Genomic DNA, 16150 nt, shown 5'->3' with positions numbered 1-16150 from the left:
TCATGTCTTTATATTCTTGATTGGTCCATGAATTTGTTTTGGTGGCACATATGTTACAATGATTGTTATCTCTTTTTTATTAATATGCATCTTAATATACAATACTTCTGCTTTTCCTTCCCCACATTCCACTTGATTGATCACTATCTCCTTCCTTAACATTATCATGACTCCTCCTCCTCCTTTACCCACTCTGTCTCTTCTCCATACATTATACCTATTATCCAAGACTATTTTGATTTCCTCATTTAGTTTTGTTTCAGCCAGGCATACAATATCTGGATTTTCTTTCCTTATGTAATCTCTTAATTCTAATTTACTTGATAAAACCCGTCTATGTTCGTATACATCATTTTTAGTCTTTTGCCTTTATCATTTTTAGTTAAACTTGTTCCACTTTTTTCTCTTCCTTCTCGTTTATATACCATTTCCTTATCCTGTCTCCTAGAATTCTCCAAAAATGCCTTCTTCTCCTCTTCTGACCTTTCATTATTCTTTTCCTTACTGCTGCTGCCAGTTCATTGTATCTCTTCCTTTCTTCCTCATTTCTTTTTTTCTTTATATAGATATCCTTGCAGCCTTCTGTTTCTCTAAGTTTTGTTGTTCTATATAATATTTCTTCTGTTGCTGCTTGTGATTTTAGTAATATTTTAATTGGTCTCGTTTTTCCTTCTTGATATGGTCCCATTCTGTTTATTTCTTCCACTTCCTCTTCCAAGTTCTGCCTATCTTCGTCATTAAGATAAGTAAGATTAAGTAAACTGGTATTACTATGTAACTCAAGTAGCTACCACACAATATTTTGTTGCAGTCACCGTAACTCATTTGCACAATATATATATATATATATATATATATATATATATATATATATATATATATATATATATATATATATATATATATATATATATATATATATATATATATATATATATATATATATATATATATATATATATATACATATAATACTAACGAACAGGATAGGGATGTCAAAGCTGTTAAGTAGAACAAAATTAGTTAAGCGGACGTAATTTTCCCATAGGAAATAATGGAAATAGGGGGGGATGCGTTCTGGGCTAGTCCGCAACATACCACATGGGTTAAAAAAAAAAAAAATTTATATATACGTTTGGTAGCATATTGGGCCACCGGTTTACCACTACTTTTATGTCATATGAGTCATTGGAAGTTAGAGGAGCTACGTACAAATTCTCTCACATTCTCGCATTTATGTTTACAAAGCAACATTTCTATTAGCTTTTTGGAGCTGGATCCAAGATTCTTTAATGTCAGAGCAACCTCTTGCAGCGAAATGGCATCCATGAACGCTTGGAGGGACGGTGGCAAGGTTGCTCTGAGGTTGCTGGTAACACCACCTCCAGAGGTGGTGTTCCCAGCAACCTCAGAGCAACTTGATAGCAACCTTGTCACCGTCCCTCCAAGCATTCATGGATGCCATTTCGCTGCAAGAGGTTGCTCTGACGTTAAAGAATCTTGGATCCAGCTCCAAAAAGCTAATAGAAATGTTGCTTTGTAAACATAAATGCGAGAATGTGAGAGAATTTGTACGTGCTCTCTAACTTCCAATGACTCATGACATAAAAGTAGTGGTAAACCGTGGCCCAATATGCTACCAAACGATATATAAATTTTTAACCCATGTGGTATGTTGGACTAGCCCAGAACGCATCCCCCTATTTCCATTATTTCCTATGGGAAAATTACGTCCGCTAACAATTTTTGTTCTACTTAACAGCTTTGACATCTATCCTGTTCGTTAAGCGAGTATTACTGTATATATATATATATATATATATATATATATATATATATATATATATATATATATATATATATATATATATATATATTGTGCAAATGAGTTACGGTGACTGCAACAAAATATTGTGTGGTAGCTACTTGAGTTACATAGTAATACCAGTTTACTTTGTGTATGTTTTCTAGAGGCCTATTTAAGGTTTCAGATTGTGGAACAGCATATTAAGTGAAAGGTGAATGGTACAATGAGAGCTTAATGACATTTTAGGAGGAGCAGATGGTGCTGGATGGAGATTTGGAACAGCACCAGGTCCATGAGATAATCCAGCAGGAGGATGGCACCATTATGGAAGTGTACTACTACCAGCCACAGAATGAAATGTATGGTCCAGATCACAGCTATCATGACACCATCATCATTCAACCAGAGAACATGAAGACTGAACCGGTAGATGATTGTTTCTAAGTCTGGTTCTCTCACAATTTTTGCCTATCTTCACCAAAGAGCAAGGTTATTTTACTATAATCAGTAATATTCCATAAAATAATTGCCTTACTGTTCTTTAAGTATATAAAGCTGTTTTCCATCCCTAAACACTGGGTATATTTTCAGTGATGTAGATAACTAACATAACTAAAGTATATAAGGAACTGAATTTTTTTCTCCTTGGAATGATTATTGCAAAATGTGTTGAAAGTATTTTTTTTTTTAACATCCTGATAAAGATTTAAAGAATGTAATGCACTAATACCTGAAGTTCGTAATGGTTCCTGTTGTAAAATAGACAGATATCAATATTTTTTGTACTGCACATGTAGGGATCAACTGATTGTTTGGCATCTTTCACTCATATGCCTGTCATTTCATAGTGTTTTGCTGCAGTTAAGGATAGCTGGCTTTTTGGAAGAAGTGCCATTGAATAAGACATTTCAAGCTAATCACTTAAGGATGGGCTGCTGTCTGTTGGGCCAACTTGTTCTACCTGTTGCTGATATATGGGATAGCATGGAAGGCATATCATGTTAATGGATGTGTTAATTGTTTTTTATTGTTATGTAAGATGTCCATGTCTTTTGTTTTGTCTAATTTTGTTCATCTTTGATCCAAGTTGAATTTCAGGTGATGTGTAAAAGGTTTGTAGAACAGATCTTAACTTTTCCCTCATAATTAGGTATTTATTTGTAATTTTTGAGCAAGGCTAATAAGAATGATACCTATATTTATTGCAAACAAGACGGATAATAAAATGGTTTTATCATGTTTAAATCACTGTGAGAGATGAAAAACCTTGGATGGTGTATTGCTGTCTTAAAATTAATGAGGTGCTTGAAAGCCTTGAAGTGATAACCAAATCATGGTTATTGTACTCTTAAGATTATTACAGCAGTTTTGAAAGTTTCAGATTTTTATTTCCAGTCAAATAAATGCTTGAGGGAGATTCCTTATTTTAGAATTAGAATTCCTTTCCCAATGTCCAAACCTCATTCAATTTAAAGAGGATTAAGAATTATATCATAAAAAAAGTGAAACTGAAAGTCATCATAAGTGAGGAGAGCCACTTAAAGGTTTGGCAAATCTAAAACTGGTACATGTGGCAACACTTGTGCAGTGTTGTTAAACTAACTTCTGCTTTACTCATCTGTACTGTTTCTTGGGAGATGGTGAATTTGTCAGCTTCATTTCGTCATTTCTTTCTTAACGCTTGCTTGCATATTCTAGCCACTGTTCATTCACTTGTATTGCTGTTGTCTTCCAAGATCCAACTTTTGAAATGTTAGTGAGAACTCCTTAATTTTCCTTCTTTACTTTTTATAACTCCCAATGTTTGAGTGTGTTGTGATTTAGAGAAGCTTCCATTGTGGTAGATCCGAGTGTTGCAGATGCAGTGATCTGCCCTCGTGTGGTGCAAGTATACATGGGGCACTGAAGTGACAGCTGCACCTCATCTGACTGGCTATCTCTGCCAACACTGCATTAGAAGTTTTGTTCTTTGTATTCATCAACAAGAAAAGATTGTTCATGAAAAAATGGATAACTTTGTGAAGATATAAGGATAAATTTTTTTTTTTTTTACATAATTTACAGATGGAGAAAGAAAACTGCATGCTGAGAGAGGGGTTGACTCATCAAAGGTAGCTACAGCACATGTGGTGGATTAAATGTCACATGCACCAGTCTAGATTTGCTGTATCGTAAGGAATTGTACATGTGTGAAAGGGAATGATAGTAAAGAGTGCTTGTACAACCTAGAAGGAATGTTTGGAAAGTGAGAGGTGGAAAATTTTCTGCTTAGGCCATCCACTTGGGCGGCTCTCTGACAAAAGACAAGGGAACAGATAGATCTTATTTCTTATCATCCTTTATTCTTTTTTAGTCAAAGTCATTGATACATTTTTTTGTTGGTTCTAATGGTTGTACTTGCTACCTTATACATTGCATAATTGAAACTATTTGACATCATGGAAACATGTAATCAAAACTCCACACACTTGAACATGGTCACGAATTCCCTAATATTAAATTGAAAAGCATCTGTAGCCTATGAGTCTGTATATTCAGGGAGGACAAACCCTTGCTGAACATCAAAAAAGAAAAAAATATTGACATCTTTCCTTGTCTTACCCATTTTTTCCATTTTATCTTCATGGACTGCATGTCATGTTAATTGTGATAATGCTTCTGGTAAATGTTGATTTTTTAATGATTATGGATACTTAGCTTGATTATTTTTTCCCATACAACACCATCCCTTTATTCCATTGTCATACCTCCATGTGACCTCTGTTATCTGGAACTTTTGCATCTTAGTAATCTATATTCCAGGCCAGTAAACTAAAACTACATTTTTTTTTTTTTTTTTTTTTTTTTTTTTAGGTTCAGATAATTGGGGAGTCTTATTTTTACTCATATTTCCTATTGTTTGATCTTATTCTTTTTGTTTTGCAATATTTTTTATCATGTGTCATGAGCATTTTGTATTTGATTTATATGATTATTTATGCTCCTTTATTAATGATATACAGTAGAAGGACTTATAATAGTAATAGTTTCATGCATCAGATTACACACACATGCTTACCCAGTTTGATCTCTGTACAATGGCTGGGAGAAAGTTAAAAAGTGCTTAATCTATAAAAGACACATCAAGGTCTGTATAATAATTCCAGCAAGAGGAGCAGTGCCGTTTTAGAAAGTTATTCAAAGTAAATTAAGAACCCCATGTATGAGATGAGATTAAATTGAATGAGGTTAAAGAACAAACTAAAAATTAGTTTTTGGAAGTTATCTCTTCAGTGTTAACTTTTAAGAAATAGCATAAAAGTTAATATTTCATTGTTGACTTTCATGAAGTAACTCAGTCATTGTCATACAAACTGAAAATGATGAAAGATTATACTAATATATATATATATATATATATATATATATATATATATATATATATATATATATATATATATATATATATATATATATGGCATCAACATATTAGCCTTCACTTTATATGCAGCCAATATTTGCCATATTTTTCTAAGCACACAGACAAAAACATGGGAAAAAAAAAGATGTAAATGCATTACAATTTTATTACAAGCTTCTATTTCATTTTCCAATGTTAAAGCCATTATCACATTCTTTCTGCCAACTGCAAAGTCACTTCTCAGTTCTTTTGGCAAAATCCACCTGGGAAAAAAAAAAAAAATTATTTCCTATTTTTTGTTCCATGGTGAATGAGGTTTATACACACAAATGTAGTGCTGTGGCCTGTCAGAAGGGAAGGAGAGACGCAAAGAGGATAACTGTTATGATACTGACACTCACCTGTCAGTAATAGTTAATTTTGCTTCATGCCATTTTTATTCAGAGTCAGAATCAAGGGAATGGTCCTCTTCTTCAATCTCGGGCATAGGGAAACGTAAGAGAGCAGCCACCCCAGTCATCTGGTCCAACTCTGAGGAAATATCCAGAATTGATCATGCAAGAGCACTGGAATTGTTTGCCCAAATTCTAATGTTAACATTTAGCTAGCAATTAATGGTGACACTTACGTTCCCCAGACACATGTAAGCTGGAGAATATCCTGACCTCGCCTCCATTTTCCTTCACGCTATCCACAAGCCGCACATAACGTTGCCTCTCAGGTAAATCTTTGGACCTGGAAAAAACAAATAAAAGCAGAGTTATTTTTCACCTTGAACAGTGTTGGTTACATGGAAAATTAATCTTGACAGAGCTGCAGTCATTCCCTACAGGATCACTAAGCTAATCTTTGCTATTTATTTCAAGTACCTAAAGTATTCAAGGTTCTTTACCACAGATGTGAACATACATGCACATACAAAAGAAACTGAGTGTATAAGGATGTGTATATGGACAAGAATATGTGAAAGGGAATTCAGATACACAACACATTAAATATAGTGTTAAAAAATAAAATAATAATAATAATAATAATAAATAAACAAATAAAAATATATATACATATATATAAGAACCCAGATAAAAAAAATATAAGTTTTCAAATGTAAAGAAAATCATTGCCTAATACAATTTTTAATCTGTACCCTCTATGAAAAGATTGAATGATGAGGTTAAGAAGGATCATGTGAGAAAAAAAAAAAAAAAAAAAAATCAGGAATCATATTGTGCTATGTTACATAGTAAAGGTGATGAGGACTCCACTCTAGCCAAAGTACCATACTGTATGTAAGAACTGAACTCTCACAACCCTTCAAGTAAAAGTCCAACACTACTTGAACTCTTTGGAGATAAAGTGAATGTGATGGAGATCAGGATTTGGTTGATTTGAAATGAATCCCAAAAGAATGTTGCATGATGGGGTTGCCATCCTGACTGCATTGTGTTTGGCTGAATCATGGAATATAGGAGCAGAAAAGAAGAGGAGACAGTGTGTGATGGGAAGATTGAACAACTTGACATTTGGATGCTACTAAGAAGGGGAAGATGTAAAAACTTACCTGAATAGCGTATCTGAAACTAATAAAGTTTCTATGGCTTGGCTGTCATTAGCGCGCTCAACATGTTTGATGCCATAGTAAGCTCGGTCAGGATCAGAAGCCAGTAAAGTCATAAATTGTTGTAGTGCCTTTGTCTCACCAGCAGCCTTGGTGTCTGACAGCCTCATTGCTACAGCAGGGTCCTCCAGCACCTCTGAGGAAGATTTCAGTCATACAGATTTATTTGAACGTAAATACTGATAAAATTAGGTTGTCTGTCTGATGAGGTTTGATATTTATATATTGTATAATGTAGTAAGTGACATATGATCCTCAACTAACCCTGTTTTTCATAATGAATGTAATCTTGTTATGGAACTGGCCATATCCCATTACATGAGTTGCATCTCAGAAAACAGAATCCAAGATTTCAGATGCATCACTCAAATCCAGCATACTACCCAATTTTTTTTCTTCTAAAGAGCAATCAGAGTTACGAAACACACTACCATGCCATTATTTTAATCGATACAACCTATTATTATTGTACAACATAGCAATGATTAGAAAAATATAGCCAGTTACCTCTAAGGGAATGTTTGAAGCCACTGGAGGAATGCACAAGGACAAATTTACTTTTGTTTTCCAGCAGTAGTTTGTTGTCAGTCTGAACAGCATTCTGCAAAAGATGAATTACTGCTGCTTAATGCATTGCAACTACAAATATCACATCCAAATGCATTAAATTACATCTCATCACTATCATCCATTTTCTGTACTAAATAGTGAAGAGGTGTAAAGCATATCAGTATACAAAGCATAAGCTAACACATCCAGTAATGATTTCACACTTACAGGAAAACAGGTTCTTTAGCCTTGTTTCTGCCAATGTAGAACTTTAAAATGAACTTCCAATTACAAGATGAGTGTTTGTTCATTTACACTATAAGATGCATTATGAGTCCTTCAAAATGGTAAGAGTATAAGACACACTTTTCCACCCCAAAAAAATGTCTCTGAAAATCAGAATACATCTTGTAATACTAGTCATCCTTGACAATAGGTCAGTTGTATAAAATACATATTATTCCTGATTTGAAAGTAATATAGTGAAATCAAATTTCCAGCCATACCACAAGAAGTAGCTAAAATTTTTATAAGGAAACTAATATTAATCAAAAACAATTTCCTGCAGCACATTTGTCATACTAGTTTTCTGCAGGAAGATATCTATATATCAGAAAATTAGCCCTTTCACTGGAAATCTCAAAGGACTTTGCCTCTTTTAGTATATTCTTTGTGAATAATACATAAAGCTTTTCACTGACAAGTAGTTAAAAACCTACTGCTTACATATATTCATTTCAATTTTCACAATGTCAATCAATTATTTTACTTTCCTATATTTTCATCTAATGCAGCAATGCCAAATGTATGTAAAGGGAAACAATAGATAAAAGATGCAAGAGGGTTAGGATCATCCTCCTTACTACAGGCTCTCAAGGATGACTTAATGATATATTGGGCAAACACTTCAATCCGATTAGTAGATTCTCCAAGTCACAACTTTCTTTACATCCATACCTACTCTTTATTAGAAAGGTAAGGACTATACAACATTAAGCAAGATTATCTCACTGTCTCTAACTGACTACAGGCTTTTAGTTATGCAAATATATTTTTTTCAAAATATACAACCATCATACAGAACATCAACTAGTAATAAACTTTTCAGAGAGAGAGAGAGAGAGAGAGAGAGAGAGAGAGAGAGAGAGAGAGAGAGAGAGAGAGAGATGTATACAATAGTAAACCGTATGGGAAAGATAGACTGACAAGACCTGGTCTCACTGACAGAAGATGGAGAGAGATGGACGAGAGAACACTCTAAGAAGATTGTGAAGAGTTGATGTTTATGGAACATTAAAAAATTTAGTTTTCTGCATAGCAAGGTAGATAACTGGAACAGCTTGAGTGAAGAGATTGTAACAGCAGAAAATGTGCATATATTCAAGGAAAAGTTGGATAAAAGTGAACATGGAGACAGGTCACTATGAGCCCTGCTTGAACTCTGTAATAAACAACTAGGTAAACACACACACACACACACACACACACACTGTGATCAGAGATACATACTCATCTTGGGGTAAAGTAACTAGCAGAGTGCCACAGGGGTCAATGTTAGCCTCCATTATGTTTCAAGTTTATGTAAACGACATTCACATTGGGATAAACAGTTATATAAATTTATTCACTGATGTTGCAAAGTTGCTAAGAGTTATCAAAACCAGAGAGGACTGTCTGCTGTTGCAGGAAGATTTAAACAAGATCTATGAGTGGAGCAGGAAGTGGAAGTTGGAGTTTAATGCCAAGAAATGTCACATAATGGAACTAGGAAAGAGTAAGAGAAGACCAGTATGGAACTATTTGATGGGAGAGGAACAAATAATGAAGACTAAAGAGGACAAAAATCTTGGAGTGATCATACAAGAAAATCTGAGCCCTGATAAATACACAAGCAAGATATTTGGACTATCACATAAAATGTTGACTAATATAAGAGTGGCATTTCATTACATGGATAAAGATATGATGAAAAAAATCATCACAAGCATGATACGCCCAAGGCTGGAATATGCAGCAGTGGTATGATCTCCGAACTCTAAAAAGGATATAAGAAAATTGGAAAGGATACAAAAGATTGCTACGAAGATGGTGCCGGAATTAAAGGACCTCACATATGAAGAACGACTGAAGGAAATGGGACTGCCAACCTTACAAGATAGAAGAGAATGAGGAGACCTAATAACAATGTATAAGATAGTAAATGATATTGAAAAGATAGACAAAGAAGACCTGTTGCTGTTGATGGAAGAAGATGGAAAGACAAAAGGACATGAAAAGAAGATCAGGATGAGGCAGTGTGTGAAGGATATTGGAAAATACAGTTTTCCACACAGAACAGTGGAAAAATGGAATGCACCGGATAATGGAATTGCTACAGCACATGGTGTGCATAACTTTAAAGAAAAAATAGATAAATGGAGATATGGAGACAGGACACTATGAGCCCCGCTCGAACCCTGTACAATACAACTAGATAAATACAGTTACAAAACCTCACCTTCATCATGTGGTCAAAGAACTGGTCTTTCACAAACCCAGGAGAAGCAATGACCACTGCCTTCACCACATCAAAGTTAAGGTGTCGTAGGATGGCTGTCATTACTTGGTCATAGTACTTGGTAATTGCCTGAAACAACTGGCTAGTTAACATCAGATCAGAGCATTGGTATCCACTGACAGCAACCAATGTGACTAAAAAAAGTAACATTTCCCAATGTCAATAATAATGGACAACTTAAGAGTTAAAATTACCAACCTAAGATGAGAAACATTACACCAAATGATCAAAACTAGATACAAAAGTGTGAGGTATAGTTAAACTAAGTATTTGTATCCAACATTAAATAATACCTTCATTAAAATTTATTTTTACCATAAGGCCCCAAAGAATCCTTTGGTGAGATTGCTTTACTAACAACAGATTAATAAAAGTCATTAACAGATAATCAATAGATAGATCATTAGATTAATAAAAGTCATTAACTATGAATGCATCACATTTGAAATCACATGGTATATACATTTATTTTCTTGAAATGCCCCATCCAATATAGCAAAGTTTCATTGACGAATTTCTCATATTTAGTAGGTGGCAAGAACACTGATAAGACCAACAATACAAACAATGTTCATGAACTATTTATGAAACTCTTACCTTTTTTCTCTGAGTATCATCAGCCTTTCCTTTCTTGGGTATGTTGTAAACAATCTTGGCTCGGTCCACAGTCATGGCAGAGGTGATGAGGCATACAAAGGCAAGTCCTTCTTGCATCACCACTGCTGCCAAGTCTGCATGCTGTGAACATATTCTGTTTATTCTATGTCATATTGTTCATTTAGTATTCTATATGTTTGTCTTAACATCCCTTCATTATTCAAGGGGAGGCTCATCAATAAACTTAAACATTCAGTTTTAATACAAATAAAATGAACTTAGTAAATTTCAACAAGCAGATATATGAAATTAATATGAATTTCCAGCCACTATTTGCACACATCATCACATTTTGTCGTGGTTTGCCATTTCATTCCATTCACTATACACAACTGAAGACTAAAACTTTTCTTTAAAAAACAATTGCCTTCTATTACAGACTTAGAATGAGAAGAGGTGGGGCAGAGTTAATGGACAGGCCATGCACACAAGACTACTCACAGCAGCTGGGTCACAGGCAGTCTCCACACGCTCAATGGTAACAGAGTCCCACTGCTCCTTAAAGATGGTAAACTTGCGGTTGAGTTCCAGGTCAACGGTGTGGTATGCACCCATCTTAATGTACTGGTTCTCTTCCACATTCCTGCCTTTCACCCTGGAATACTTCTCACATCAGCAAAGCACACAACCTACCAATGGAATGAATATGCATACACCATAATTGTTATTCCTAATGGAACTAATAATTAGAAGCCACAAGAAAATGTGACATATAAAATAAAGTTTGCAGCAACAAACAATGACAGATTTTCATTGAATCAACATAATGGCACCATATGGATGATACTGAAAAAACTTTGAAGAATATAACACTGACAACCAGACACACTAGACATTTTTATTTTATTTATTTATTTTTTTTGACAAGCAGCAACATGGCAACTTGTGGACATGAGAATGTTTGCTGTCACTCATCTATATTATCATACCTACCAAAAACACATAGCCATAACACCAAAGGTACTAGTGGCATACAATGAACAGGTGACACTCATTTGTTATATGATATAAAATTTTTTGCAACATGCACAAATTCACACACACACACACACTATGATGTAATTACTACAGGTCATCTACAAACATCATATTCAGCTTTCACAGTTCTACTTTGACATGAAGTCTTTACTTTCACTTCCCTCTCTCCCTTACAGTGAATAACCATGGTGATTTCATACTCTCCTCAAAGCTTTCATTCATTGCCCCGTTCACTTTAACAAATGCCACTGCAACTTACTAAATTGCAACATTTTCACTCTGGTTGCTAACCTTTCTCCTCACTTACTGGACACTGATTTTGTTTTGTTATGAAATGATTTTATACTCTTTTCTGTCATACATGTATGTAAATCTGCAGACTACTGATATTATTTTACATCCTGACACTGTAGCTCAATTACACTCATAATTTTCACACATACATTTTGGTCAATCTTTCATGCCATAATCACCTTTGTGTCCTGTTTCTCTTCAATACTAAAGCCTGAAAGTCAATAGGAAAAAATAACCTATATCCAAAAATGATAGCAAATAATACAAGACACAATAACACCCTTTTCTATCTCTTATTTGCAGTTAGCTGACAGCCAGTGTAAAGTAAACCAAATGATTATTTAAATGTAACATGTACTGCAGAACACACAGGAGAGGTGGGAGGAACCCACCTGAGCATGCAAGCACCGGTATCAAAGGTGATGGCTTCCACCTGGATGGTGATGGTTGTGCGGACGCGGGAAGAGGTAGAGGAGCCTGTGACAGAAGCCTGCTGCACCTTACGGATGGTGGATGCACGCAGTCGGTCTCCCTCCATAACGATGTTGTAAGTGTGCCACATGTCCTCCCCCTCATCTGGCAGCAACACCATCTTCCTGCAAAAACCACAATACTTTACAGGAATATGCAAGATACTTACCACCACTACTACTACTACTACTGGGTGATATTATTCTGCACAATGCATTAATATTTATCTCTAAATGCAAGACTTGCACCACATCTCAATAGCAATTCTTGACCTTTAACGTACAAGTGTATAGAAAAAGGAAACTTACAATATAGTATTTCCACAAATCTTGAAACATGATGATCAGCTTTTATGAAATTGATTTTAAACTATTCATTTTCAACAATGAGTGAAGATAAACACTGCCCCCTTGAATTACAAGTAACACAGCAAATTTATTGTAGTGTGGGAAATACAGCCTTGGAATGTGGATTACTCATCATTAGTACATCTCTCTTCTCTCATCTTCAAGCTTCAATGATATTTCATTTCACAGTGCACTGCTGTAACTGGAGTTGCATCCAGAACAGGATAATCAGTATGCTTGACTGTAAGGAAGAGATCAGCAGCTGTGAAATAATTTACAAGGAGTGTACTTCCATGGTGCAGTGACTGACGTGTTTGGATACCCATTTAAATCAAGGCCAGGATGTTGCCACATGGTACAACCAGCTGTTCATCTTTCATTCATGTTGGTTAATAAATAGCTTATTAAGAAACACTGGAGAAGATAAACTGAGAAATCCTGAGGAAGGAAAACTGAGTGAACCTAGATGTCAGCAGCCATGTGTCCTTAAATGAGGGACATCATCCACCACACAACAATCAATGAGGTGACGTACATTGAAGCTACACACAGATACTGCAAGTGCCCCAAGCTTCACCCTTAATTGCTGCAATGCTGTATAGTGCCCCAAGCTTCACCCTTAATTGCAGTAATGCTGTATATTGCAACACCACAATGATGAGCCATCCAGCAGTGCACTATTGAATGGATCCCTGACCTAATCCCACATAACTGAAAAAAATCGCTACTATCGATTTGATGAAGATGTTAATGACCTTCAATACACTCAGGATGAAAAGATGGGCACCCAGAGGAGAGAGTGAGACGCCACAAGGCTGAGTGACCTTTACTAAAATAATATCTTGGCCAGAGCTTGACCAATGTCCCTCATATCACCATGCTTACACCACAACCATCTCCACCACGCATCATGGTGCCATGACACCCCAAAGGACAACCCGAGAGCCTCTGTGAGTGGATGCAACAGCTGTGGTGGCAGGGTCTGGCCTGCCCTGGTGTAATACGTTTTGCTGCAGCTGAGCAGCACCACCACACCAACCTGCCACTCTCTCCTTACCACACCCTCGCCTTTCACACTCCACCCTTCACCTTCTCATCCATCCGGTTGGTAATGTACTTACCCGCGTCCATCTTTATCAATTTCTTTATGTATCAGCTTCATTTTTAATATAATGGGTTGATAAAGAATGAGTAGCGTGGAGACACATCTGGCTGACTTGGGGTGACTGACAAGTCCCGTCTTCACCTTGGAAGGGTTCCTCTCCTTGAGCACGTAGAACAAACAGTTATCTGTTGTTTCTAATGATTTATAAAATATAAGGCCATAGATTGTTTTCTCTGATACTGAGAGTCATAAGGAATTTATTCCGTATTTTGTTTATCAGAAACTGACTTTGATCTTAAGGAGAGTGAGTATAAACATTCTCTCTCTCTCTCTCTCTCTCTCTCTCTCTCTCTCTCTCTTTTTGCCATTATACAACAAGCTCGAGTTACAAGGTCATTAAGACATTGAGTACCTATTTTACCTATTATACCTACAATGTTTTTTTTATGATTTTTTTCCGCGGGCTATTATTGATTCGCATTGATGCTTTTAAAAAGTAACACCTCGCACCAGAAACAAAGTTAATTTAGATTTCGATTGGGATAGGTTAGGTTTAGATTTAGATTAGGTTAGATTAAGTTTGTTTTGGTGTATTGTGGTGTGGTGTATGTTGTACACTGTCAGGAGTGGCAGGGTTTGAATATGTTGGTGTTTGTGGCATTGCCCTGGATTCCTGGTGAATCCAGACAGTGACACGGGTCAGCAGGGCTGCCTCTGTGTAGTAGTGCAGTTTTGGTGGATGGCAGGCGCCGAGGGAGGCCAAATGCCACTCACAGGAACAGGAAGAGTATTATTCTTGGTGAGACCGCCACTATTCACTGGCCAATTAGGATATCCGGATGTTTTTACCACACGCCAATTCATTATTTCATGAGGTCATTTCGCTCATGGGCAAACTGTAGAGTCGTTGCATGGTTACAAGCAGAGCCGGGTGCGACTTTGATTTTTTCAGGAAATTCAGCTGCAATTAACTTTGACTTTGTAACGGATCTGGTGCGACTGTGACTCTGCGACTCTTATTTTTGCACCCTACAGTGCGAATTACGACTTTCCGACCAGTGCGACTTTGCTAAATTATAAAGTAAACTGTAGTGCGATAACAGAAACATGCTCTTATAAAGACGAGTTTACACGTGCCAATTTACGACTGAAAATTTACGTCGGTAGAGTTTTCAGCTCAAAATCGGTGTCTAGCGACTGGAGAAACCAGTCGCAAAACGAGACCAAAACGTTGGTCTTGTTAGTCGATTTGCGACTTTATTTACGTCGTGACGTCACGGAGTAAGCTTTGAAAATGTGGTCTCCAGGTATAGAGAAGGTTAGATTTGTTGATGGAAAAATCTAAATTTTAGGGGCCGCCGTGGTACAGTGGAACCATGCGTGCTTTGGGGTCCGAGGGGTCTCCAAGCGCACGGGTTCGAATCCTGTCCACGGTCTGAGTGTAGGTTAAGCTTCCTCAATCGGGGCAACGGTTTCCTAGCGGGTGGGCTTTGAGATAGGAGGTACCCAAAAAGTATCCCCATTAGCCCATAAATTCCCGTGAAAAAGCCCACATGATAAAAAACAAAAAAACAAAACTATCTGGGACTCCAGAAATCAATTATACAGAAAAAAAAAAAAGCCTGTGCAAATCGTCGTTCGACGAAATGGTTGCCACTCTACAAAAAGTGTTTCCCTCAATGCAGGGTATTGTTGGTGAGGATTGAAGACTTGTCAGGATTTAATTTGATCGCACAGTCTTCTTAAGATTAACAGTTTTCTTAGGAGAAATGTAAGCTAATTTAGTGTGTGATAGACACTCCTTTCTTTCCTTCTACTTAGCCAGGGACGTATCCACTGGCATTTTCATTTCTGTTGAGTCTTCCGGTACGCCAAAAGAAGAGCAACCACAGCTTCAGCATCGTCAGTGGAGGAAAACATCTTGGCGGGTAGCTGTTTGTTTACACTCACTTCCCGCCAAGGCGCCAACTAGTCGATACTTTCCAGTCTACACTTTCTGACTAGAAGGGATGAGTCGGAAACTCTACCGACGTAAAATTTCAGTCGCAAATTGGCACGTGTGAATCCGTCTCTAAGTGGAGAAACACAAATTTATTAATTTTATTTTTTAAGTTAAAACACAGCCTAAACTATATGTCATCCTCCTCCTCCTCCTCCTCCTCCTCTACATCCTTCTGGCCCATGCATCTTCTCCAGCCGCGGCAGTTTTTTTTTTTTTTTAATAAAAGTCGTCTTTGTTCTTTCTCAAAGTCGCTGTGAATTTGCGGTGCGACTTTGTTTAGTCCAACTTAAAAAAAAAAAAAAAAAAAAAAAAAAAAAAGCGATTTTCAACTTAACGACTTCGAAATAAATGGTACGGCTAAGTTGAAA

The 16150-nt window shown here is 36.4% G+C and overlaps 2 protein-coding genes across 7 annotated transcripts in view; one reads left to right on the top strand and one right to left on the bottom strand.

Annotated features, from left to right (window-relative positions):
• Positions 1-3181, top strand: part of LOC123498108 — a 29436-nt gene extending 26255 nt beyond the window's left edge. For all 5 annotated transcript variants that reach the window (XM_045245249.1, XM_045245248.1, XM_045245247.1 and 2 more), the window contains one exon: positions 2054-3181. In XM_045245249.1, coding sequence (XP_045101184.1) covers positions 2054-2251 — 198 coding nt within the window. In that variant the 3' untranslated portion in view covers positions 2252-3181. The remainder of the gene's footprint in view (positions 1-2053) is intronic.
• A 2177-nt stretch (positions 3182-5358) lies between these two features.
• On the bottom strand, positions 5359-14063 carry LOC123498109 (protein pelota-like). Of its 2 annotated transcripts, none has more exons than XM_045245251.1 (10): positions 13797-14063; positions 12250-12453; positions 11027-11180; positions 10526-10666; positions 9869-9997; positions 7330-7423; positions 6766-6958; positions 5836-5942; positions 5609-5738; positions 5359-5470 (listed from the first exon to the last, which is right to left on the bottom strand). In XM_045245251.1, exons 1-9 carry the CDS (start codon positions 13835-13837, stop codon positions 5644-5646), a joined length of 1158 nt encoding a protein of 385 aa, XP_045101186.1. In that variant the 5' UTR covers positions 13838-14063; the 3' UTR covers positions 5359-5470; positions 5609-5643. The 2 variants fall into 2 exon arrangements, with proteins under 2 accessions (XP_045101186.1, XP_045101187.1); XM_045245252.1 differs by having other exon boundaries at positions 12291-12453; positions 13797-13950.
• Positions 14064-16150: the final 2087 nt, after the last annotated feature.

This window comes from Portunus trituberculatus, chromosome 47 (assembly GCF_017591435.1).
Source record: "Portunus trituberculatus isolate SZX2019 chromosome 47, ASM1759143v1, whole genome shotgun sequence".
Lineage (NCBI taxonomy): Eukaryota > Metazoa > Arthropoda > Malacostraca > Decapoda > Portunidae > Portunus > Portunus trituberculatus.
The sequence above is the reverse complement of the archived record's forward strand: the minus strand, read 5'-3'. Positions and strand labels throughout refer to the sequence as shown.